The sequence below is a fragment of the Chelon labrosus genome, assembly GCF_963514085.1.
Source record: "Chelon labrosus genome assembly, chromosome: 9".
NCBI lineage: Eukaryota > Metazoa > Chordata > Actinopteri > Mugiliformes > Mugilidae > Chelon > Chelon labrosus.
The window spans coordinates 10,287,128-10,312,684 of NC_140359.1; the positions used below are offsets into that span (position 1 = coordinate 10,287,128).

The window sequence follows — 25,557 nt, forward strand, 5'->3', positions numbered from 1 at the left end:
AGAGCATCCGTTCATCCTTTCATTGGCAGCTGAGCTTTTCCAGTCTAGCTAGCTAGCGTTAGCCAAGAGGCAGAGGGGGGCACTGTGTCTTCAAAATGTCCGGTTACCAAGGAAAGAAGAACATCCCACGAATTACAGTGAGTATTGTTTCCTGATATTTGCACATATATCCCGCGGTGGTGGTGTTTTTGAATGTGGTCTGGGGCTCAGGATTTGACCAAAAGCTAGCTTAGCTTGCCGAGTCCATTCATTTAAGCAGGAGCCCGACTCCAGCTCCACACACTGACAGCCAGGGATGAACAATGATAACCAGCCTGTGGGTTTGCAGCAAGCTCTTTGATTGCTCCTCATTTTGGAAATTAATGCTTCTCTGCAATGGACATGTTCAGAGCAACTCTTTGCTCCTTTAGCTGCCATTATTGGCTCTATGTCAGCAGCATCCTCATCATGCAGGGTGGAGTTAACAGGTTTATGAACACTTCACTTTCATCCTCCACCTGGTATCCTCTGACATCCACAATCTTCATCCCCTTCAAATGTCTCTGTGTATTGTTTCTATCCCATTTGTTCAAATGAATTTGTATCTGACTCTGTGTGTTGTAAATGTTGATTTGGTGCAGCTTATAATGTGGGAAGCGCAGTATTAAGGGACTACAGAAGCGGTACTCAAAAGAAGTAAAACCTCTTTCGTAAAGTAGGTCATTGGAGAGCACCCATCCAAACTCTATGCTTTCGTTATGCAGCTGTTATAAACCAGAGTGCAGAAGCATATAGACAGCAGCTGCTTCAGGTTTCATCATTTGGCCGCACCAAACAGCCAGTCTTTTTATTTAGGCGGTGGTCAGGTCTCTCAGAGGTCAAGCCACAGCTCTGACATCCCAGACACAACATCCAGACAGCAGTAACTCTGCAGCAGGCAACAGCCCCAGGCCTTCAGACACACACACACACGGTCAGACACCACCTATTAGTCTGGAATGAAGCAGATAGTTTCACTCTGCAGAGCTTTGAACAAAAAGTTAAATCCTGCTGTAAATACCAGTAGCTGAAATTGTCACAAATCACATTCAGTGGGTTGTGTACAGTCCCTGTAATAAGATGTTCCACTTTTATAAACTGAATCATGGTCAAAATAATTTAACTTTTTTGACAAAAATAAAAGAAAAATGTCTTTACTGACAAAGCTGTCAAACTGAAAACAGATTTCTGCAAAGAAATGTCAATCAAATATATATAATGGTAAAATTAGTGCTTGCATATGTGTATGACGACTTAAAGTTGGGATTCTAGATACATCTTTAGTGTTTGTGGATACTTCTCAATCAGGCTTGCACATCTGGATGGACATCCAAGCGGCTGAATGGATTTCAGGCACTGTGCAGGTTGTGTTCATAGTTTCACACTGAAGGAAGCATCTTCACCTTTGTACAGTCAGTACAGTCACAGGAGCAGTCTGTTAACTGATTGTCAGGTAGTCAAATAAAACTGCTGCAATTACTGCGGTTTCTCTTTGTTTCTTTTTATTGGCTGCTTAATGATTTATTTTAATTGAGAATACATTATGGCAGTGCTGTTTAACTGAGTTAACTGTGTTTCTATTATTTTGCCCAACCTATTTATATAAAAAACAGATCACTTCTTTATAACGCAGTGTGATTCGGAAGACCTCAAAACTACCATGAAGTTGAATTGAAAGTTATAAGACAATACTGGCAAAAACTGAACATCACTGCTATAATGAACAGCCTGTTGTACTGGAGTACTTTACTTTTAGTTAGGGAAACCTAATGTACTGGAAAACCAGTGTAGCTCTTTGGATGTAGCAGTTCCTACTTCCATTTATAGTATAACCTTCTTGGCACTTAACCCTTTAAGTACTTTCAGTTCTTATTACTCCCTTCAGTTTTATGACTGTAGATCACCAATCACAAGGATTGATATTTACAGTGGAGATCTTCAAACGCATGTTTATATATGTTTATATTCTGATATATAAAGGACATAAGAACTAGAGACATTTTTGCACAGTGAAAGCTATTTCTGAGCTACAAGACAACCAAATTACACAGGTTTTATCCGCCACTTACAAGAAAGTAATGGTCTAGGAGATCTGTCAGTTAAATACAGAGCCTTTCCTGCTGTGAGGTTTGCAGTAAACCACTTCTGTCTTCATTAGCTCTCCTTGCTGTCCTCAGAGACCCTGGAAAGTCTGTAGCAGAAGTAGGCCAGCCTCTTCTTTCATCTCATTCAGGTGGATTTAATTGTGCCACTCCAGAGCTCTTACTTGAGGGTTTTGATCAGGAGTTGATCCCTTCAAATGTGAATGTGTGTGTCTGTTAGACGTGAATAAACCTTGTATAATAATATATGATGAACTCTGGTATGGGTTATGTTTCATAACTCCAGCAGCATTCTTTGTATTTTAATACAAGCCTTGCGGTGGCTTCTGAACAAACTGGAAGATACACTGCAGTCTGGCCAAGGATCTTTAATATTATATAAAAATAAGTCATTTTTGTTAGAAGTGGATACAGTTTGCTGTTGAATCATAGAACAGTCTGTTGATGATCTGATGATTTTGAGGGCCATGTAAAATGCTGTCTCCTTGTTTCAGAGTGACCGTCTCCTCATCAAAGGAGCAAAGATAGTGAACGATGATCAGTCATTCTTGGCTGATATCTACATGGAGGATGGAGTCATCAAGTAAGTTCACCAATAACCACTTATGCCACACACTCCTTGATTCTTGAAGCCTTGATTTTCTCAGTTTTATCAGGTTTCCTTCATCTATATTTTTCTTTTTACTTGTCTTCTTCAGGCAAATAGGAGACAACCTCATTGTTCCTGGGGGAGTTAAGATCATCGAGGCTCATGGACGAATGGTGATGCCCGGGGGTATCGATGTGCACACTAGGTTCCAGATGCCCGACCGAGGAATGGTGGCAGCAGATGACTTCTACCAGGGCACCCGGGCGGCCCTAGCCGGGGGGACAACCATGATCAGTATGTTCTGCTAGATTTCCTCATGTGTTTTACAGTTAGTAAGCACAGTTAACCTTTTGCTGGGATCGTGACATTGCAGATGTGCATGCCATCAGGTGCATGGTTTAATTTTCCAGTTTGTCTCTGTGTATTCAATCCAACCTGTTTGTTTGTGTTGCGTAGTTGACCATGTGGTGCCGGAGCCTGGCGTCAGCCTGGTTGCTGCTTTCAAGCAGTGGAGAGAGTGGGCTGACAGCAAGTCATGCTGTGACTATTCTCTGCACGTGGACATCACTGAGTGGAACCAAGGCACTCAGGAAGAGATGGAGACGCTTGTGAAGGATCATGGTATGTAGCTGACACCGTCAACTTACCGCTCTGCATGCAGTTTAAAGTCTCTGATTACCCGCCGCCCTGTCTGGCACATTTGAAAAACAACACCCTTACATTAAGTGAAAAAAACTTAATATTTCTGCTTTGTAATTTTTATCCTTTTGATTTTACTTTTCTCCTTTGCTCTGGGTTTTCCCTCTTTTGCTCTCTTTATTCCACCTTTGGCTGTTTTCTCTCATAAGTTTTCTATCTTCAGGTGTCAACTCTTTCCTGGTGTATTTGGCTTATAAGGATGTTTTCCAACTTTCTGACTCTCAGGTATGCTTGGCTTGCTGTCAGTATTGGTGGGATCTGTGCTGAGTCGTCTGTCACAGGATGTGTTTTCTAGGCTTTTTGATGTCTTTGCCGTAGATGGCCAGACATACAAGCTGACCAGCGTATATCATGTTGTTGTAGATCTATGAGGTGTTCAGTGTCATCAGGGATCTCGGGGCCATTGCACAGGTGCATGCTGAGAATGGAGACATCATCGCAGAGGTGAGAGAACCGCTCGTAAATTCATTCACGTCTCAGCTACAAGCAGTTGTTTGTTTTTGGATCATAATGTCAAATTGTGGCTGTTTTAGGAGCAGAGACGTATTCTGGAGTTGGGAATCACTGGCCCTGAAGGTCACGTGCTGAGCCGTCCAGAGGAGGTAAGACTTATAACAAGCTATTTACAATAAAAAGAGACAAGAAAGTGTCCGTGTGTGTGTCTGACCTCGGTGTGTTACTGTCACTATCTTTAGGTGGAGGCGGAGGCAGTCAACCGCTCTATCACTATAGCAAATCAGACCAACTGTCCTCTCTACATCACCAAGGTGATGAGCAAGAGTGCTGCCGATGTCATTGCTCTCGCTAGAAAAAGGGGTAAGAAGATATTCTTTTTTATCTGCCAGTACTCTAGCTACTCAAACTTTGCGCTGACACCATCCTGTCTATTCACGTAGGTGCTGTGGTTTATGGAGAGCCCATATCTGCCAGCTTGGGCACAGATGGTACTCATTACTGGAGTAAGAACTGGGCCAAGGCAGCAGCCTTTGTCACCTCTCCACCTCTCAGTCCTGATCCCACCACCCCTGATTACCTCAACTCTCTGTTGTCATGGTAGGTGCTCTCCGGCAGGACCTAAAGATAGCTGCAACACAGTGACACGTCGTGCCATGGCTGTGTGCTGCATTTTATTTTTTCTCATTATGAACCTGCCCTTTGCGGAGGTGGGTGACATTCACATTCATGCTCTTCTTATCCAGTGGTGACTTGCAGGTGACCGGTAGCGCTCACTGCACATTCCACACTTCTCAGCGTGCAGTAGGCAAAGATAACTTCACCATGATTCCAGAGGGCACCAACGGCACCGAGGAGAGAATGTCCCTAATCTGGGACAAATGCGTGGTGAGTTTTTAACGACCCACTTTCACACATGTTAGAGAAAAAAAAAACATGAAGTGCTTTAGATCAAAATAAGCTGTAAACCTTTGTGATTCGCTGTCTGGTCCCAAAAGGTGACTGGCAAGATGGATGAAAACCAGTTTGTGGCAGTGACCAGCACAAACGCAGCAAAGACCTTCAACCTGTACCCCCGCAAAGGCCGCATCGCTGTCGGCTCCGACGCTGACCTTGTGTTGTGGGACCCGGATATCACTAAGATCATCTCAGCTAAGAGCCACAACCTGGTCAGATGGAGTCTTGACCCTTAATCCACGGTGTTTTTAGTCATTTACCTGTCTGATGCATATTGAGACATAATAATTTAGATTGTATCTGATAGGATGCTCTATAACTTATCCATTCATACACATAACAAGTGAGCAGGGGGAGCAGTTTTTGGGGTTAGATGCTTTGCTCTGGATGTAGAGGGGATTCAAACCTGTGACTGCTGTCTTAAATCTGCTTCTATAACCAACATGGCTTGGATTTACACCTATAGCGATATGCTCCCTAGCTCACCTGTTTGAGCGGACACCCCATAAACTGAGCCATAGTCCTCACCACGATGCTGCAAGACTGTTTCCTCTTCACTCTCACCCCACTACTTCAGGTCTCTCTCCACTGAAAAACTATCAAATAAAGGCACAAGAGGTCCAAGAAATAACTAGTCATAACAATACTCCACTGCTCCAGAAGCATTTTAAGAATATTTAATGTAAATGACAGTGAGACTATAAATCTGTTTGCCTCCGTATTTGTCATATCTATTTCCAGGTATAAGCCCTCATTATCTACCAAAATCATGTAAGAGTGATAGATAACACTGTGTATCTATCATCGCATGTGTTCCTCTCCCAGGCTGTGGAGTATAATATATTCGAGGGCACGGAAGTGCGGGGAGGTCCTCTGATAGTGATCTGCCAGGGCAAGATTGTGTTAGAAGATGGCACCCTTCACACCATGGAGGGCTGTGGGCGCTACATCAGTCGTAAACCCTTCCCGGACCAAGTGTACAAGAGGATAAAGGCTCGCAGCAGGGTGAGTTCTAATGGAGCCATGCTTCCAGCTATGAAGATACTTATAATACAGAAAGGTGGTGAACTACACAGCTTGTGGTCTGATGAATTGGCCTGCATGTTTAGCTCACAGAGCTGCGAGGAGTCCCCAGGGGCCTTTATGATGGGCCGGTGTGTGAGTCTGTGACTCCCAAGGTGATGTCCACAGTTTCCTCGGTGAAGACTTCCCCTGCCAAGCAACAGCAGCAGCAGCAGCAGCAGCAGCAACAGCAGCAGTTTACTCATCAGCCAGTACGCAACCTGCATCAGTCTGGCTTCAGTCTCTCTGGTGAGTGAAAGCTCAATTTCCCACCCTAGTAGTTCTTCATCTTTAACACAGTTGTACATTAACACAAGTTGTATTTACATTCTGTAGGCGCTCAGATTGATGACAACGTTCCCCGTCGCACCACTCAACGCATCGTGGCTCCCCCCGGTGGAAAAGCCAACATCACCAGCCTGGGCTGAACGCTTTTTTCAGCTGAGACGGGGCGCAGGGGCAGCACGGGACCAGAGGCCACTCTCAATCAATGTCACATCACACCTCTTATGTCGTCACCTCTGACTCCGCCCCTGCACCCCACTCCATCTTTTCACTCACCTCCACCACGTCACCTCATGCAAAAAATGAGAAAGCACTATTCCATTTTGTTTCATCTTTCCAGCCATATTCATCTCGAGGAAGGATAAAGTGAATTGAAGCAGCTTTTTCACTGCTTTTGCGCCCAGTTTGATTATTGGTGAAATTCATTTGTTTACATTTGTTTATATTTTTTTTTATTCTTTTTGCTGTTTAGTTGACAGAAAACGAGGTCCAAGAAGTAGTCAGTTTCATGAGCGGGCATTTTAGAAACAAGAGTTGTTTAGAGTTTTTCTTCTCGAGCTGTTCATTTCTCTTTTTTAGTGGTTGTGTTAGACGAACCAAAAATTCAGTTGAAAGTAAAACATCAACACTATTAAACTGTGCTGTTCTGGTAAAATTAATATAAAATATCTCGAAATACTATGAAAGAGTTTTCCCTCTCCTAACATATTGCTTTTATTTTAAGTTTGCAGTATTTAGGTTTTTGTTAAGGCTCTGGATTGAGTTGAACTATTCACCTATGTCTTCCTTTTGCGTTATAGTTGCACTTTTATTTAAAAAAAGAAAAAGTTTTATGTTAAGTCATTTTTGGATTTTGTTGGTTGGACCGCACTGAAAGAAGAAGAAACAAAGGGTATTTTAGGGTAAAACCACTAATTTCAACTTTGCCCTGAAACCAGAAGAATAGCTGGGTCGTTAACATTTTGTCAGAGAATGACACCACTTTTTCCCTCATTTCATCACTGTGTTTTTTTTCCTCTCGTTTGTTGAAAGGTTGTCAGGGCAACAAGCTTCCAATAATCAGATTAGTGTATATTGTATATCTACAAAGAAGAAGCTCGTTGCGAGGTTTGCCGACGACCTCTCTGCACCTGGTGCTATATGACCATTGCTGTATATGTGCAGACGATGTCCACACAGCAGTCACGTATGCTTTGTAATAACAGCCGCCAGGGTGGAGTCACCATTTACCCACAATTTGTTTTGCACCTGTAACAATCCAAATGTATGTGAGCTTGCTAACAGTTTTTATTTGTATTGGATGTGTCTGTGCGTTCTAGGATATGTGTTGAATTGAACTACTTGCCTGCCTGTTCTGTAAGATATTGATAGCACACTGTATCTATGAAGGCTCTTTAAAGAGGTGAAACGAGGATCTTTGAGACCTGACGAAAAATGCTTCTGTACGTATATGAAATCCCACACAGTGCGCTGATGATGTGTCCACTGTTCTCGGTGTTAGTGTTGTGAATGAATTACCGGATATATCGTTTTCCTTACCCCTCCACCTGCACATTGCTGTCAACAACAGATTCACTCGAGGTATTAACTGTATTCAGCGAACCACCACAGGTTGTCAGTCACGCAGCACTGTGCAGCTGCACTGTATAACACTGGATTATCTCTTCCTCATTGCCTTGTCAAGTGTAGGTTTTGTATGCCGAGCTATAATGTGAAGTGACTTACATTCGGGGAACTTTTCTTGGTTATTGAGTTGTGATGTTGAGCACTGTTGTTTGCCCTCTTCCACCTAGTGAGTGTGATGATCTTGATCATGTATGTTTTGTAGGATACCAGAGTTTTGGGGGGGCAGGGTGGGAGGGGTCATCGGCCCTGTCAGCATTTGACCTTATCTGTGTTGACTTCAGTGGATTAAAATAATAAAAATTAAACTTATGGTACTGGCTTTCTTTCTAAGTTTATGAATAATTCAGCCATGTAGAATTTTAATGAATCACTTTATCCTGTCGTTTCCTCATCCTATAATAGAAAGTAACAGCAATTATTAGAGTTAATCTTCTGAGAAGGTTTTTTTGTGTTTATAAGCAGCTGTAAATTATGCATGAATTATATCTGATTCATTATCAGCTGGAAAACAGATAAGTGATCATTTAAATTGAAGTAGATGTTTGTTTATGAACGGAAACTTAGTTTAACATCAATAAATCATGTTCTTGTGGACAAATTGTGCATTGCTTAAAAGCAATGGTGGTACATTTATAAAAAAAATAGCATTTTCACTTAACTGTTTTCTATTTCCTATAATGTCTGTTGTGCACGTCATTTATCTGGCAACTGAAGCTGCTCATTTCTTTGGAGATTAACATCTTACACGCAAAACCTTTTATAATATGATGCACTGTTGCCATGACAATTGAACAGATATTAAATACTGATGAGCAATGAGCGTCAGAAATGAAACTACTTGCACACAAATGGCTCATTATTAATCATAACTATCTGACTCATGACTCATCAAATCCATATGAAGATTCAACTGAGTGAATACGCACATGGTTTAGACGCAAAGCATACGTTTGAAATGCGCAACCTCACTTCTAGGACGCTGCTTGTTATGAGGTTAATGACCCCTCCATGCTACGTTATACGGCAGTTTGCTTCAGATGGATAAATGCTCTGGGTTTGACCCTAGAAAGCTGTTTTTAAACCTAAATCTGAACTCCAATATGGAGGTTATAAATGCAACGTGGAAGACATCTTAAACCCACATAACACCCTTTCGAGATCATTATAAAGTAGTTACAATTTGAAATTAAAAATATTTGCAAGTTCAAATGTCTAAGCAATGTCTCCAATGTCCTTCCTTGTATATCCTGGTACCATGTTGTTGCTCATCCTGCAGAGAGGCAATGAGACACTAGGTGGAGGCACAGAGTCGTAGTGCTCAGTCTCAGTTTTGATGTTTTAAGACACTTCACCCACAGGGATGCTTCCGTCAGAATGAACTGAACGAGACAACGGCTACGTCTCATCTCACTGAACACACCACATCAACAAAAGTTCTGTGATTAGTTGGAGTGAAGCCCCCCGGCTATTTGACAGTTGTCCAATTAGGACTTAGCAAGATGAGAGCACTGATTAAACCGGAGAGGGGAATCCTGTAATGTCAACATCTTCACCACACTGATGAGAGCTTTGGATAGGAGGGGGAAAAAAAAATAAACATCAGGAGGAGTTAACTGAGCTTAACCCTCTTGGGAAAGTGTGCAAACATGAGTCATCACTCGCTATGCTTTCAATCCAGAGGAACACAGCCACCGCTATAATAAGACCACAATCCCTCCCAGAACTGATCTGTCATGACCACAGTATCATCCACATCAGTAGAGACTGTGAGAATTCAATTTATTCCTCTATTGAATCGGTGACTGCAGTCATTTGTATCAGAACAAATGCGCTATAAAAAGAGAAAAGTAGATTATACAGTCATTGATCATTTCACCATGAATACATGAAATTAAGCAGCTGGATACAAACAGGGAGTTCTGGTTAAACACAGGAGGTGTGCTCTTGCTCCACTCAATATCTGACTCAGTAGTGATGCTGAAGATCATTGCACATAAGTATTTAGTTGAGATTTTGTTAATTTGTTCATCAGTTTCTTTCAAGAGCGATAATAGAGGGAGGGATGAATCAGGTCATCTGTACCATCTGCAATTTAGAGCTGGAGCTGGCAGCTTTTCTCCTAATGGCATCTGTGCAGAGACGGTGTGATTTACAGGTTCACAGACATGCCAGTCAATGACAGCGCGGACAAGCATTTTCACTTCACTGACAGGTTTTCCACACTGCGCGAAAGCTGTCGACTCCACTTCTGCCGCTGAACTTAGCGAGGAGGGAGAAGGAGATGGGTCTAACGATGCCGGCTGCATCTCTTCCTCCTCACACTCACGGAGGGAGTACATCTTGGTGCTACAGAGGGAGTAGCCAGGGGAAAATAAATCAATACCACAGGCAGAGGTTGGTCCTCGTGCCCTTCGATGCCTCGGCGTAAACAGAGCCACTTTGCAGTCTTGAACTCACACTCTATTAAACAGCGCACACACTGAAGGCCAAGTTGGAGATGCAGCGTTCCTTGTGTGGATGGCGAGTAAAGAAGAAACACAAGGAACACAGCCTGAGAGAAGAATGTCTCAGACTGTGTGTGACTTATCGTGACATCCTCTAAATCTGGTGGATTTTAAGAGGCTTGGGGCCCGGTCAGGATTGAGGCCAGCAACCACAAGGTCAGTTAAAATTCCACAGAAGTATATTAAGACATCCATCTGGCACTGCTCGGAGGTACATGAAATTGTGGGAATAGATTAACTAGATGTTTTGATGGGTTATATATTTAATGAATAAGCCCAAAAAAAGTAAACAAAACAAATAAATAATAACAGAAATCTCCAAATGTCTTAATGAATCCCTCGTTAGGAATATGTCATCCAAATTTATTGCATGTGACACAGTGGTATGTAATGTCCCTTTTTTTATTTTTGTTTTTTGTACTGTGTACAGAGCGGTACACGAGTGTTTCCACGACAGGAACAGCATTAGGCAAATTTTGGAGACAACAGGAGCACCACTGACCAGCATTTTTTAAATGACTGCTAAAACCATGCTATACATTAACTGTTCCCATTTACATTTTTATACATTTAAACTTCTCTTCTGTAATATAAAACATGTAAACATTTTTAAATCTTTTGGTCCATTTTCCCGGTGTTCAGGATCTCTTTTCAACATTTTTATAGACAGTGTCTTCTTAAAGAGGTAAAACAGAGAGCGGTGAGGTTTCTGACATCTTATACCCAGAGTGATATCAAAGCAGAGATATTTCAAATTTACATGTTGAAGCTGCCATTCTTTCAACTCATTCTTTGCAAAAGGAAAATATACTCGCCTGTGACCTTGAAAGAGGAGTTACAACTAATGGATGAAGGATTACAGCGGTTACACAGGCTCTCCTTTTTCTGACAGGGACAGTTGATGGATTTTAATTGTGGGAAGGTTTCCGACAGGAGGTGGCTGAGCGCAGTTTGACTCCAGCGGGGGAGTCCCAGGACCGAGAATGCAGCAGCATGTCCGCTGGAAGCTTTTATTGCAGAGTTTAGCCACTTTAGCCGTGCTTGTTTCTGCTGGTCCAGACTCGCCTGCGGGGCCACCAGCAAAGACCTTCCACTCCCTGCTGTCCCTGGAAGAAGGAGTTCTGGACAAGGCCATTGAGGAAGAGGGGCTGAGCCGGGAGGGAGGCCCCCTGCTGTCAAGGCCAAGAGTGAGGGGATGGCCGTGACCTTGTGTTTGACCCTGACCTGTACTCAGATGTGGATGGTGGGGTCTGGGAGTTGTTCTCAAACAGTGAACTCCCAGTAAACTCTGAAAAGCTTTCTTGAACTCTTGGTTGGAGCATGGGTAGATGATGGGGTTGATGCAGCTGTTGAAGTAGCCGAGCCAGAAGGTGATCTTGAAGACAGTGTCTGAAGGTCTGTACGCAGGAAATATGGAACCTGTGGTGACATTAGATATATGTTTCAGCAGAAGAAAAGACATAAAAAATCCAAAGTGAAACATAAAGTTTGTAGTCATGCCAGCAGTTCTTTGGATCTGTAAGGCTAATATGCTAATATTAGCATGCTAACTTGCTCCCACTACGATGTTAGCATATTTAGCTGGCAGTATCGTTAGCGTAGCAATTTCCACTAAACACGTAGCAGCCTACAGCTTAGGCTCTTCAGTTGGCAACTAATTTATCCTCAAGGGACTTTTAAGATTTGTAGCAAATCTGACTCCCTCCAATATTTTACATTTTGTTGGTGCTATAGGAAAAGTCAGGGGATCTCAATGGATATTAGGATTTAACCCCTGAGAGAAGAACGTCTCAAACTGTGCATAGATTTGTATATAAATGTTTGTACCAGTCCTTCAAGCAGACACAAAGCTATTTCAGAGGAGGAATGAAACAAAGACGCTGGCTTGCTGGGGAGTCTACAGGAAAAAATCTGTGGATCCTCTAAATCACCTGGACTCATCTTTCATAATTTATGAAGGTCTGTTGTAACAGTTATTGATATTTCAGTCTGGACCCTGGGTAGACTGACCAACATTTCCCCAAGCCATGCTGTTAGTGTGATTTAGGTTAAATATTTAGAGCCTCAGTTACTTGTTCTTGTGTCCGTTCCGCCAGAGGTAGTTTTTATGTGAAATAAATATATGATCTGCAACAGCTAGGGGAATCGTATCATTGCACACACTTCATTCCTAATGGCGTTATCCCATAAATATAAATGCTCCTTAGTTGCAATCGAGGTTAAGGATTTCAATACAATTACTGTTTTAAATTGTACTGCTTTGTGCTGATTAGAGGATGCGCTCATGGCAGAGAATGTGAGTGGGACCTTTAATGAAGAAGCAAAAGTAATGGCGTAACAGGCACATTATATGCAGCCCTGTTTGTCACCGTAAATGTGGGTGACTCTTCACATATTCAGTGGCTGCCAGTGAGACATTAAAATAATTAAATGGCCGAGTTCTTGTGGGGCTGCAATATATCTGTCTATCTATCATCTATTTTCAGGGGTAGAAGGGAAGAAATGCTTTATTGGGCAAGCTGTTGCAGACGGTTAAACGTGGGCTTTGGAAAAATGAGATCGTGATGCAGGGATGGAAAGAAAGAAGAGGCGTTGAGAGTTAGAGAGCAAATTATTTTGCGCCTGGTTGTACAGCTCATACATTTTACCACCAGCTGTGCCAAAAAAGAACAATTCTATTATTGCCAGTATGCCCGATAGATTCATTTTTTGAGTAAAAATAGGAAGGTGTTGCATCTGTTGGAAAAGTGTATTGCTGTCTGAGCACAATGAAGCATTAGTTGCTCTATAACTCTAACAACATATTTTGGAAGGCTATTGTCATACTTGCACAAGGTTTTGACCAAACAACCATTAAGTGTGAACTGTTGGAGGGGTAAGTAAGAAGAAGGAAGGATGAGAGCACAGCATAGCCATAATTATAATTCACTTTTTAGCAGCATCGATTGATTTTGTTGCTGCTTGGGGCTATGTTGCCATACAATGATCTTACGAAGTCATACATGTCCTGAAAAACACAGAGTGTTATTAGTATGCATTTGGATTTGTGTTTATGGACAGTTAATAAATGTGAATATCACACTCTCGCTCTCACTCTTCTTTCGTCTCTGTCTCACCACTCATCCTGATTAAAGTATCTCTCTCTTTAGCTACCAGATGATTCCCCATTTTTTTAAGTGGAAACATCCGATTGCAAATAAAAACAAGGAGACCGAACCACATCCAGGAAGCTGCAGGTCACGAAACAGATTATCCGATGCCAAAGAGCTTAGTGGAACTATGTGGAATTGCAGAGAGTGACTATTATTGCAACATTTGTTCCAATGTTCATTTAAAAGAAAGCATTTGTGCTGCTTTAAAGTTCACATTAAAAAGGCTAGCTGTGGGAACGTACAGCTGCTATTTCAGAGGCTGCCCCCCCCCCCCCCAAAAAAACAAAAACCCAGTGTGCTCTGATTGGTCAGCTCCAGTGGTCTGAGCAGGCACCACCAAAAGATGCTCAAGCCAAGATATGAAACCAGCAGTGAAGCTGATGAAGGAGACATATGGAGAATGGAATATAAAAAAAGGAGAAAGCATTTCATTGGATGGAAATTTAGTATACACCCCCAAGTGCAGGAGGAGTCATTAATATTTGTTTATATTGTTTTCCAGGTAATTAAAAACGTATGTCTCATACCAAACTACTTAAACCTATAGATGGTGACAATGATATGACAAGGAGCCAGAGCGCAGGTCGGTGAATAGGGAGCAACATATGCATTTCCTTGTAAAACTAGCACTGGCAGACTTTCTATCTTGTATAGTCGTTGAGAAGGACTTCTGAAATATTAAGATGGAACAAATACCTCATCTATTTTTTTTTTCAGTAAACTACTACTCTCTACTACTAAAAATGTTTACTCCAGTAAACCAAATCAAGCAGTCTGGGGTTACCAGGCTCAATACATCAAAATTAGACCACTGCTTGGTGATTCACTGCTAAATCTATCATTGCCCACAGACTTATGTGCCAGTGGTATGCACAGTGATGCCAGTATTAGTAAGGGAGCATTGGTAAGTTGAGGCTTTTCATTTCCCAGTCTCAGCCACATGGTAGCTATATTTACAAGCATGAGAGCATGGAATAAATAAAAACCCTGTGAACATGTGCCATATCTCGTATCTATCTGGTTCTATTTCCTTCTCACATTATTGACAACAGCACATATAGTTCCAACAAGCTTGGCAAGCCGTGTGATTATTTCCCTTCAAGCTTGTCTTCATCAAGCTGGGTGCTCTTGAAGGGAACATCAAATAAAGTTTGACACCAACGTGATGACTTTATCTGTCATTGAAGGGCTGGCATTGTGATGAAGTGAGTCACAAACACAAGGGAGTGAGGGGGCAGGAGCGGCGAAATGGCTTGACACCTCAATCAAAGGTCTGCATTTGAAGTATATGATGGTCTGAAATTCTTTGCTTTTGTTTACAGACAGAAAAGCACTGGAGGATGCCCGAGATCTGAAAGATTTATAGCGGCTATTTATAGCGGCTATTTATAGAGCGTCTACCTGGCCGAGTCAAAGAATTTACTATGCTGTTCAATAGGCCACAAGGCTTGTCTGAATGCTGCTACCTTCAGTGTGCTCCCACCAAGGAGCAATTCAATTAATGTCATCTATTAAATTCACCAGCACTTAAAAACCTTGGAGGAGAATAAATCAATTAATAAATAAGCTAAATGGCTCTCTAAAAGTGGTCTGACTCATGTGGAAGTGTAGGCAATCCAATATATGAGCCTGTTTTTAATTTGTGAAATCATATTGATTAAAAAGTTAAAAGAGCACGTCATTGACTGTCTGTGCATCTTTAAAGGGATAATGACATTTGGGGAAATGCTAATTCTCTCAGAATTAGATGATAATACTTCTCTCATATATGTCTTTTAATATGGTGCTGGGGTCAGTAAACTGTTAGACAGACTTAAGACAGGGAGCTGTAGCTCACTTGCCTCAGTCTAAAGGTAACAAAATCAGCATACCTTCATTTCTAAAGCTCACTAAGGACTCTAAGAGGTTACTGTGACCAAACAATGAAATGATCCAACACACAAAAAAAATAACTTTCCACGCTTACCCTTTGGTTTTGGAAAATAATTAAAAGGTCTGTAATAGTTGTAATTACAAGTATTACTTGTGTAATACTTTGTGAGCTTTGGACAGAGCCAGGTAAGATGTTGACCCTGCTTCCAGTCTTCATGTTAACATATGTCAACAGTCGACGGACTGTATATTCATATTTACCTGACAGACACAGTAAGAGTGGTTTTATTTTCCACATTTGGCTTATTAGCTGAAATATTCCTTTAACACTGAAACATTTAAACCTGTGATACGTAGGCTGATCTGATTCAATTATACAACACTGAGTTGATTGTTGCTCTGTCCTGTGAAATGGTACGGAGGTTATGGACAGCATCCAGTTATAAGGCAGTTCTGACAATTAGGAATCAGATGATAAACATACTCACCAATGGGTAGCACCAGAAAAAAAGGCAGCCAGCACAACACAAAGCAGCCAACCACAATGCCCAAGGTCTTGGCAGCCTTCTTCTCACGTGAGAACTTGAGCAGTCGCAGGGCGAAATGCGTGCGGCTGCGAAGAGCCTCGTCCTCTGACACCGTTGTGTTGCCTCTGTGTATCCTGAGTGTCACTTGCTCTGACTTTGACTTCTCTGTCTTGTGGCCCTCTTTCAGGCCCAGGCTCTCCCTCTGAGCTACCACATAAACCCGACAGTACATGGCCAGTATGATGGCCAGAGGGAGATAGAAGGAACCCACAGCAGAGAAGATTGCATAGCCGGGCTCCTCTGTGATCTTGCAGATTGTATCGTCCTCTGGTGCCGGCTCTTTCCAGCCGAACAAAGGTCCAATAGATATGATGACAGAGAGCACCCACAGCAGCATCACAGCCAACAGAGCCCTGCGTTTTGTCATGATAGAAGGGTAACGCAGAGGGTAACTGACTCCAATGTAGCGGTCCACGGAGATCACACAGAGGCTCATGATGGAGGCCGTGCAGCAGAGCACGTCCACAGCTGCCCAAATATTACAAAAGACCCGTCCAAACACCCACCGATCCAGTATCTCAAAAATGGCAGAGAAAGGCAGCACAGTGGAGCTCAGCAGCAAATCTGCCACGGCCAGATTAACTATGAAATAATGTGTGACAGTCCGCAGGTGTCGATGGCAGACTACTGACAGGATTACCAGGATGTTTCCCACAATTCCAAACATGATAAAGACACCAAGCACCAGGCCCAAAACTATAGCCTTGACCACGTTGAGCTCTGGGACTAAAACCTGGCTGCAGTTTGAGCAGTTCTGTGTCAGAGGAGCTGGGGTCATATTGTCCAGGACGGGAACCATCAGTTCCGAAACTTAGCTGATACTGAACACTGTCCTGTCCTGCAAAGGTAGGCTGAAACACGCACACCTATTTAAGTTCACTAAAGGAAAAAAAAAGGACATCGGGGCATTCTCATAAAAGTCATTAGAGTAATGATCACATTAAGTCTGTCTTGTCAAAACATAATTTGAAAGATGAAGCCTCTAGCAAATGAGCCATTATGTTGGCAACGCATCAAGGAAAATAAAACGACAGGATGCATGCAGAAACACTGAGACAGAAGTATAATATATGCAGACAAAACCTACTGTGCTGAAATCAGGTAATCCGTCTTGAAAATGTTACTGATGTTAAAAGTGTCTGTTATTGCACAGCTGGTCCAAAGCACTGTTAGAAATGCATCACAGATAGGATAGGCTGCTGGATGTAAATAATCAAACAGGGCTTTACAAGTTCTTTGAACCAAAAACTGTATCTTGGGCCCAAAATTCAAGTCTGTTGTCTTTGAAAACACTGTAATGATAAACCACTTGTCCGGGCAAAGTGCTAGGTGAGCAGTAATCAGCATCCAGGCTGTTCCTGTTGCACGCAGGGGCATATTCGGCTTCAGCTTCAGCACAGCAACAGCAGACAATGACAGTATCCAGTTCCTTTGAAAAGAGACAGAGGAGAATTGACACATCCATTTCTTACAGTAAAACACAAAAGCAGTCATCCTTGTTTTGAGCATTGTTTTGTTTTTGCATTGTTTTCCCTTCCCATATTTCCACGGCTCAGCTCTATCAAGACTGCAGTTGAGAGACAATGTCTGAGCCACAGTTGCTGTCAGATCAATGCAACCGCCGTCTCATCTCGAGTATCGACTGACCGCGACATGAGGTTTAAGAATAAAGAAACTTTTATCAAGACTGAACAGATGCCTGTTTCACTGAACGGTCAGGGAAACGTCTCACTGTTAAAAGTCAGGACAGTGTAGAGCCAACCCAGAATAGCCAACAGTGTCAACAGTGCACCTGTCTCAATCAGAGGACTTAATGTATATTTCATCACCTTTTGTGGTGCTAATATGATCTTCAAGTGACCTGCAGTGCACCAAGATAGGCCTGACTTCGCTTTTAATCCGTCCTTTAAATAAATCAACATCACGCTTCTAAACAGACAGAGGTCAAAACAATACTCTTTGTGATGGTCTGATAGGTTGATGTGTGCGTATTCAAAGGTTGTTATTATGAGTCTGCAGCCCAGAATGGCTTCAGGCTCAGAAAATAGTGGAAGTTAATTTTGTACAAATGGGTGCTAAATTAATAAATTGTAATTTAATCACTTTAATCAATTTGTTTTCTTAATTTTATAATATATCTGAGGCTTTTTCCTTTCATTTTGCCATTGCATTTCCTACATTAAGTCACCCGGTTGTTAGCTTGCTAAGTTTTTAGCCCTGGAGGCTTCTAGACGGCAACAGTTGCCTAGCGGCGGAGTTCTCCTGACTCATGGCCGATGCTACCACCAAAGCATTTTGGGTACGCAACGTTGAAATCACAAGTTTATGAAGTCCATTTCAAGGCAGCCTATACAGCAGAGTCAGCCGGAGATTAGCTTAGCCTAGCATAGCATTAAGCAAAAGCTGCAAGGCTCAGCAAAAACAAACCAATACCTACGAGAAGTAGCTCGTAACTCAAAAAATCATACATTAGTGCTTTCAAATGTTTTATTTATTTCTTTTGTTTGTATAAAAATGAAAGAAAAGTCTGGTGGCTGATTTTCTCTACTTTTGTACTGAGCCAGTTGTTTGCCCTGGATTCAGTATTTATGCTGATCTAAATGGACTGCCTGCTGTCTCTTATCTCCAGAGCCGACAAACGTTTTTGGTTCATATTAATCAAATAAGATACTCCACGTTAAACACTGGGCTTTGGATGTGCTTCTAAACCAATCCTGTTACTAGGCTTGGCTAGGTTTTGTCCCCATCTGTTCAGTTAAGCTAAATGCCTGATAGCTCCATAATTAACATACATATGTGAGCGTGGTATCAATCCGCTATCTCTCATAAGAAAATGACATTTCCCAGCCTGTAACCTTTAACAATGAGGAATCAACTGAACTTTTTTCTTTTTTTCTTTTTTTTTGCCACTGCTAAAACGAGTCAAATGAGAACACAGTTGTAATGCAGTTTTTAAATTTCTACTTATGTCATTGTGCAATGATTGTCCAGCTGTGCTGATTTTTCGCCTGAATTGCTCCCTCTGACTTTGATGCATTGAATTAATTTAGTTTTGAATGTTCGGCCTTTTTCGACTTGAAAACAATGTCTTAGTGTCAGAGCAACTGCTCCACTTTGACAGATGGGAAATTAATCTTGTCTGTGCAGATTAAATATATGTAGATTAGATGCGACTAGTGAAAGTAGAGTGGCCATGTTGAGAATTTTTGGGATTTTGTTAAGCTGCTTTATTTGAAACTAAATTAAAAGTTCATTCAGGTTTCCCTCTTTTCTACTGACTGTGTCTTATCTATCTATCTATCTATCTATCTATCTATCTATCTATCTATCTATCTATCTATCTATCTATCCGTCCCAGCTTTCAAACGTTGGGTCAAACATGCTTCACACAAAGACAGGTTGTGCAATGCAGCGCTGAAGGTGGAGGCATTATGCAGTCCCCTCAAGTCCTTAGCCCCCTCCTCACCACACTATTAACCACTGGCTGACCTTTTCTTCTGCGCCCCACAAACCTTTGCTCCACGCTGCATGTTCACATGTTCAGAATGTTCCACTGACTTTTATGTCCCAGGTTAGCCACAGTGCTGCTGGCACCACATGCAGCAAAGGCTACATTCACCAGCCTTTGTAACACAGCACCTGAGCTTCTCCCACCCACTCAAGAAGAGGAAGGAGACGGTTAATAATGCCTGTAAGGTAATTATGAAAGTAAGAGTTACATGTTTATCCACAGGAGAAATGCAGGAGCTCATTATGCCATCATCATTTTGCACTGCTGAATAGATTATGTTACCTTGACTTAACTATCCATGCTGTATTAAAACTGTGCGGGTGTATTAAAGTGGAGACAATGTGCTTGACGGATTTACTGTAAAATAAGTTCACTTCAATTCAGATCAGTTTCATATTACAGGATTTAAGCTCATATCAGTGCTGGTAATAAGGTGTAGATATGACATCTGTGGCAGCTCAGTGACTTTATTACATTACAGAGAAGATTAAGGGATTGAAGTGGTTACTATTCATCGCGTTTGTACATATTTTTTTCATTTTTATCAATATGGCTGGATAGATTTGCAGTGACCAAACCTAATTTAATCAATTCATCCAGTTTATACACTAATTGCAGAGCCTAAGGTGTATGAGAATTCATTTAAATTTGTTCTCTTGTAGATTCATTGGTTCGGCGCTTTTCCAGCACTGATCTGTTTAATATTCACACAGAGCAACACGCATCTTTAGTGGGGGTTACCAAGGGAAAATGCAGGCGTAGTTTCCGGCAGTGTGACCCTAAACCAGTGAGCATCTCTATACCGAGGTGGCTGGAAGTTAAGTACCTTGCTCAAGGGCATGGTAGCTTGTTTTTTAAAATGTTGGAAGTCCTCATGTTCCAAGCATCTCTACCGCAGGATGGTCCACAAATATAGACTCTGTGTTCTTGGCCGTTTTCCAGGCACACACACAACAATGTGTTGAAGTGGCTGATGTGCAGCTGCTGCTGAGGGTTGGACTGGAATCCACAATAACGTTGAGGACAGCCTGAGACATGCAGACAGTCTGTAGTTATTTTAATTGGTCAGGAGTAAACAGCCATTCTGGCTCAGATGTAATCTCAACCCCTTCGCTTGTGTGCGGAGCAATTCCCAGCTTTATAAGATGGGGACACTGTCCAGGACCATCAGACATAAAGTGACATCCGCCTTAATAAAATGACATACCCAGGGGCTTGTATAGTCACTGGAGACGTCAGCCCTGTAAAACTTCTCTCAAAAAAATAGGGAAATTCAAGGATTGGTTTATCATTTTCTTTAAGAATTGAGTTTAAATAAAATAAAGAGAGATGTTAAAACAACAAAAATAACATAAAACTCAACTAATTACAGATCAGAGCGACCCAGCGTTAATATTTCAGACACGCATCCGAAAAGATCCTGGATGGAGAGCTTGTTAGTCGAGATAATTCATTTGCTTGACTACTTTACAAATTCGCCTTCAGCATAAAGTTGAATTTAAAAAATAACCATACACCTATCAATGATCAGATTAGACTTCATTTCAGCATCGAAACAATTAAAATGTGTCCAACGACTAACGACAACAAATGAAGAAACGAACCAACTGAATAAGAAATTATGTGCGTAAAATATAAATAAAATAAAATAAACACACAGTGCTACAGTTTAATGCTGGAAATAAAATTTTGCGGGACTCACCCATAACTTTCACATCCCGTCTCCTCCGCTGATCAAAGCCTTTTTTGGCTGTGAACGCTGAATGTCGCACTCTAACAGGCGCCGAGGAGAAGTGCGCTCATCGTGGAGAGCCCTCACATCAGGCGGCACAAACGCCCGAGCTTCAGGTGCTCCAGGTCTCTTCAGATGATCATGAGTACCAAATCACTCACGGCTTTCTCTTCGAACCACTACCCCCCACCCCCCCACCCGAGTATTATACCCCCCCTCAACCACTCACATCACCTCACTCCCGCTCAGCATCACTCCCTGTGCGTCATCGTGACCAGTCACTGTATGCCGTACGACTTTTCATTCAGAAATGTTTCATTAACGAGACTCTCACCTTGGCGACTGTCAGTCAGTCGAGAGTGAATACAATGAGAGGCAATGCCAAATAAATGTTGTACTGTTTTTGTTCAGTCGTAGGTGGTACCTTTCCGCTTCAGTCGATCCAGTCTATTGAATTGGATGAGCTCAGTCTGACTAAATGTTCCATAACGTTGTCTCCATTGTCAGCTAATTTAGATTGTGTTCCTGCTCCTGACTTTTAATTTCTTTTGTTTTAACACTGGAATTATGTTTTATCTGTCTTAAATCTACAGATAACTTAAAATGGATGACTCTGCCTCATAACCTCTTAGTTTTGTGTCTTAGTTTTAACATTTCACAGCCCTGGAATACAATGTGTATCATATATATGCTAATAAAATAAATCTCAGCTGGGAAACAATGGCCTGCTTTATTTTACAGCTGACTAAGCCCCAGACTCACACAATAATAATAAAAAAATGCTTTCTCCCACATATTAAATGCTCTGCCTTGATGGAAGCCACTTCCTGTAAAAGTAAAGGTCATCACCACAGCTGGAATCATTCAAGCATCCTTGAAGAAATTAAACATTGTGAACAAAAAAATGAATTGATTATCCTGCGACAACATTGTCTTTTTTAAAAAAATTTTTAAAAAAACTCTGTTGTGAGTGGCCCTTAATTTATTTATGAGTCAATATCACAGGATTTGTACCATCACCTCTGTTCCTCGACCATCGTGTAAAATATAAAGAGATATCCATTTTTTGTTGGCTCAGCCTAAAACTTTCCTCCCCATCAGCAAAGAAAATGTAACGATAAAACTCTCCTGATAGGCTATTTAAAAATCTTTTACAACATCAGTATTTATTGTAGGTGACACAAATTCAGTAACAATAAAACTCTACGCTATAATTATTGAATATTACAGCGTTATTCATTTCTTAATCTCCCTCACTTTTTGTCTTCTTTTCTTTGCTTTGCCTTGGCATAGTACACAGCGACATTTTGACTGATGCCCCATGCAAATTAATTACACTGCTTTTGTTGCCAGCTGAAATGGAAACCTATTTATTGTATCAACAGAACCATGACCTAATTCGCATCTGTATGTAGAAAGAACGACTGCTTTAACAGGAGCACTGAAGAACAGAATAAAGAACAAATGGACATAAACATTTTGTAACATATGCAGCACATAGCCTATAAGTCTCTCCTGCCTCCTGTCTGTTGCACAACTCGGTCAATACTCATTTGTTAATGTCAAAGGCAAAAAAGCCAATTGTAATTTATCTGGCGTTGCAATTTCAAGAGGAACACTATTATTCAACATCCATTCTTGTACTTCGGTGTTCTTTTTTTTTTTTCCAATTAAGCTATGATGGAGACACATAACAGAAACAGGCACGCAATCACGCCCACGAGCACACATGAATAAGCACAGCACATTGATTTTTGGGGGGTTGATTCTTTTCCCACTGTGGACAAATCCTCGGTTAAGCCAGTGTTCTTTGTTTTTTCAGGCTTTGTCCAGACATCAAGGCTTTACCTGGGGCTTGCGTACAGTGAGAGATGCTGATCCTGACTGCGGAGTAAACATTTGAGCGTTTAAAGTGCAGCCTCCGTGATCAATCAATGATGAGACTTTCATATTACTGTGCCAGTGTTTTTCGCCTGCTGATATATCCTGGGGAAAAATCTACTTTGTCATGTCAAGAGCAAAATCACAAACGCACCTCTGAACTCTCTACATACAGTCATTTCAGCAAAAGGCATTGTGTAACTAACATAGACTGACCTGTTTTGTGTGTGCAATAAATTGAACCATGTCCATGTATAATATTTAATTTAATTTTAATTTAATTTATTATTATTAATATTTAAGGGGATTGTGTGTCCTTATTGTGCATGCATGACTGTCTGGCACTGACACAGACAAGCCACTTTCTAATGATTATCTAACAGAACAATAATTACATCATGTATTAAAAAACACCACCATGCTTAAAAACTGAGAAACAATGCTCATATGTTTCTTCAGTGTTTGCTGATTTCTATGTATTTGCATCTTGTTATGGTCTACTGTGCTACCTGTTGGAAAAGTAATTACATCTCTGAGCCGCCCATGCAGCGAGGTGGGCTGCTGGGTTTGAAAGATACTGAAATCAATATCTCTGCACCGGAAGAAACGTTTCCCGTCACGGAGGCAACAAACCTGAGCCGAGCATTCACACTAATGTTGGCATTTACAGTGGCATTCCCCTTAATTGCATATCAAGAGATTTCCTCTCTCCTGGTTCTGGCTTTGACAAAGCCTAAAAAAAAAAAAGAGAGATTTTACAGATTTCAATCATCAGAGGCAGGCAAATACACACGACTCACATTATACTGCAGTTTTTCATTTCACTGGCATATTAAAGATGGAAGCCTAATGTGCCATGTTGCTGTGATATGCTCGAAACCACTGAGCCACTGTGGTTATTTTTTTATAGGCTGAAGGAGAAAACTGAGCTAACATTTTTAAATAAAGGTGTGCACTGCAACAGTCAGCTGTCCACCCACACACAGGCTAACCTGAGGCTCACACCTGAAATGCAGATTAAAGAGGAAAAAAAATGAGAAACAGTTGAGTCATCAGAAGTCGACAGAAATAGAAGACGACATTTCACTGGGTCTTGCTGCAACCGTCCTGCATGACATGCGGCACCGGCAATGGTTTGAGCAGAGCATTGCTCATCGCATCATGATTATGTCTGGCATAAATTTTACATGAGCTCCTAGCGTTCTGTGCAGAGTGACAATTTTCTGTGATCCAATCAAAGTCGGCAGATCCTTTTGTATTTAATTGTCCACCATCACTTACACGAATGTGACATTGTTATGAACTCACAGCAGGCGACGTCAGTCAGTGTTTTTGTTCACTGAAGCGACAGCACAGTCATTAAAAAGTGATTTTACTACATTAGTGTTATGATTAGGCTGATGAAGTATGGCTGCAAGAGTTTTAAATTATACTTTCGTTTTACTCATCTCACACAACGAGCATTGAAACATTAAGCAAAGACTTAATCTGCAAATAGCAGTTTTGAAATTATGAACTTTGAAATGAACACTAATATGCTTAAAACTGAGGCTAGCAGCAAGCAGTGTTTAGTAGATTTACCATCCCACCATCTTAGTTTAGTGTGTTATCATGTCTTAACAAAGCTATTGGACAATGATTGAGAAGATGACCAGTATAGGAACCTCAGAGTTGCATCTTTCCTTTTTGCAGACGATGTTGACTTCATCAGATCGCGACTTTTTCACCTTAGAATGCGGCAAGAGATGGAAAGGCTGGTGTGTCGGTCCCAGTAATGCAGGTCCTATATTGAACTGTCAGTGGGAAGAGGGAGCTGAGCTGTAAGGCGAGGTTTTCCCACACCTGTGGTCATGAACTTTGGGTAGTGACCAAAAGAATGGCATTGTGGACACAAGCAAATTAAAACGAGGTTCCTTTGCAGGACGGCTGGGGTCAGCCATGGGGACAGAGTGAGGTAATAGCAATTGAGCTGCTGCCCCTTCACGTCCAAAGGGGCCAGTTGTGGTGGTTCAGGCATCTGATGAGGATGCTGGGCACGGCCATCTGGGAGGACACCACGGGTTAGATCCAGAATTAACTGGAAGGGTTTTGTATCTGTACTGGCCTGGGAACTCTCTGAGATCCCTCAAGAGGAACTGGAGAGAGACTGGCTGGGGAGAGGGACCTTTGCAATATTTGCATTAAGGTCAGCACCAAATTTCATGTTGATCATTCAAAGTTCCAAGTATCACAAAAGTTGTTCAGGGTCATCATCTGGGAATCATGGATGTGCCGGTCAGTTTAGAAATTAGAGATATCGGTAGGATTTATGGGGTACCAAGCATGATTTAATGGTAATCCTTCTAATATTATTTCAGCCTGCACCAAAGTGAGGGAACACCCAAACAGACAGTGCCATCCTGGGCTGTATTACTTCAGATATTACTGTTCATTCTTTTCTCAGTATTTGAGGACGCTGAGGACAAAACACAAAACCGCAAAAAAGATCGATCATTTATTTCTTCCCCGCATCTATGTGGCTTGACAA

General features: G+C 41.6%; 2 protein-coding genes across 2 annotated transcripts; one reads left to right on the forward strand and one right to left on the reverse strand.

The window, feature by feature from the left end:
- On the forward strand, positions 1–6,308 carry dpysl2a (dihydropyrimidinase like 2a; the record flags this gene model as incomplete). Its single annotated transcript, XM_084552329.1, has 14 exons — positions 1–137; positions 2,615–2,703; positions 2,819–3,003; positions 3,166–3,330; positions 3,572–3,633; positions 3,772–3,852; positions 3,942–4,010; positions 4,104–4,224; positions 4,305–4,461; positions 4,608–4,749; positions 4,860–5,030; positions 5,644–5,823; positions 5,928–6,129; positions 6,217–6,308. The coding sequence occupies exons 1-14, from the start codon at positions 96–98 to the stop codon at positions 6,306–6,308; spliced, it is 1,758 nt and encodes a 585-aa protein (XP_084408455.1). The 5' UTR covers positions 1–95.
- Positions 6,309–10,907: 4,599 nt separating this feature from the next.
- adra1aa (adrenoceptor alpha 1Aa) lies at positions 10,908–17,885 on the reverse strand. Its single transcript, XM_084551940.1, has 2 exons — positions 15,808–17,885; positions 10,908–11,714 (listed from the first exon to the last, which is right to left on the reverse strand). Exons 1-2 carry the CDS (start codon positions 16,703–16,705, stop codon positions 11,161–11,163), a joined length of 1,452 nt encoding a protein of 483 aa, XP_084408066.1. The 5' UTR covers positions 16,706–17,885; the 3' UTR covers positions 10,908–11,160.
- Between the last annotated feature and the right edge of the window lie 7,672 nt (positions 17,886–25,557).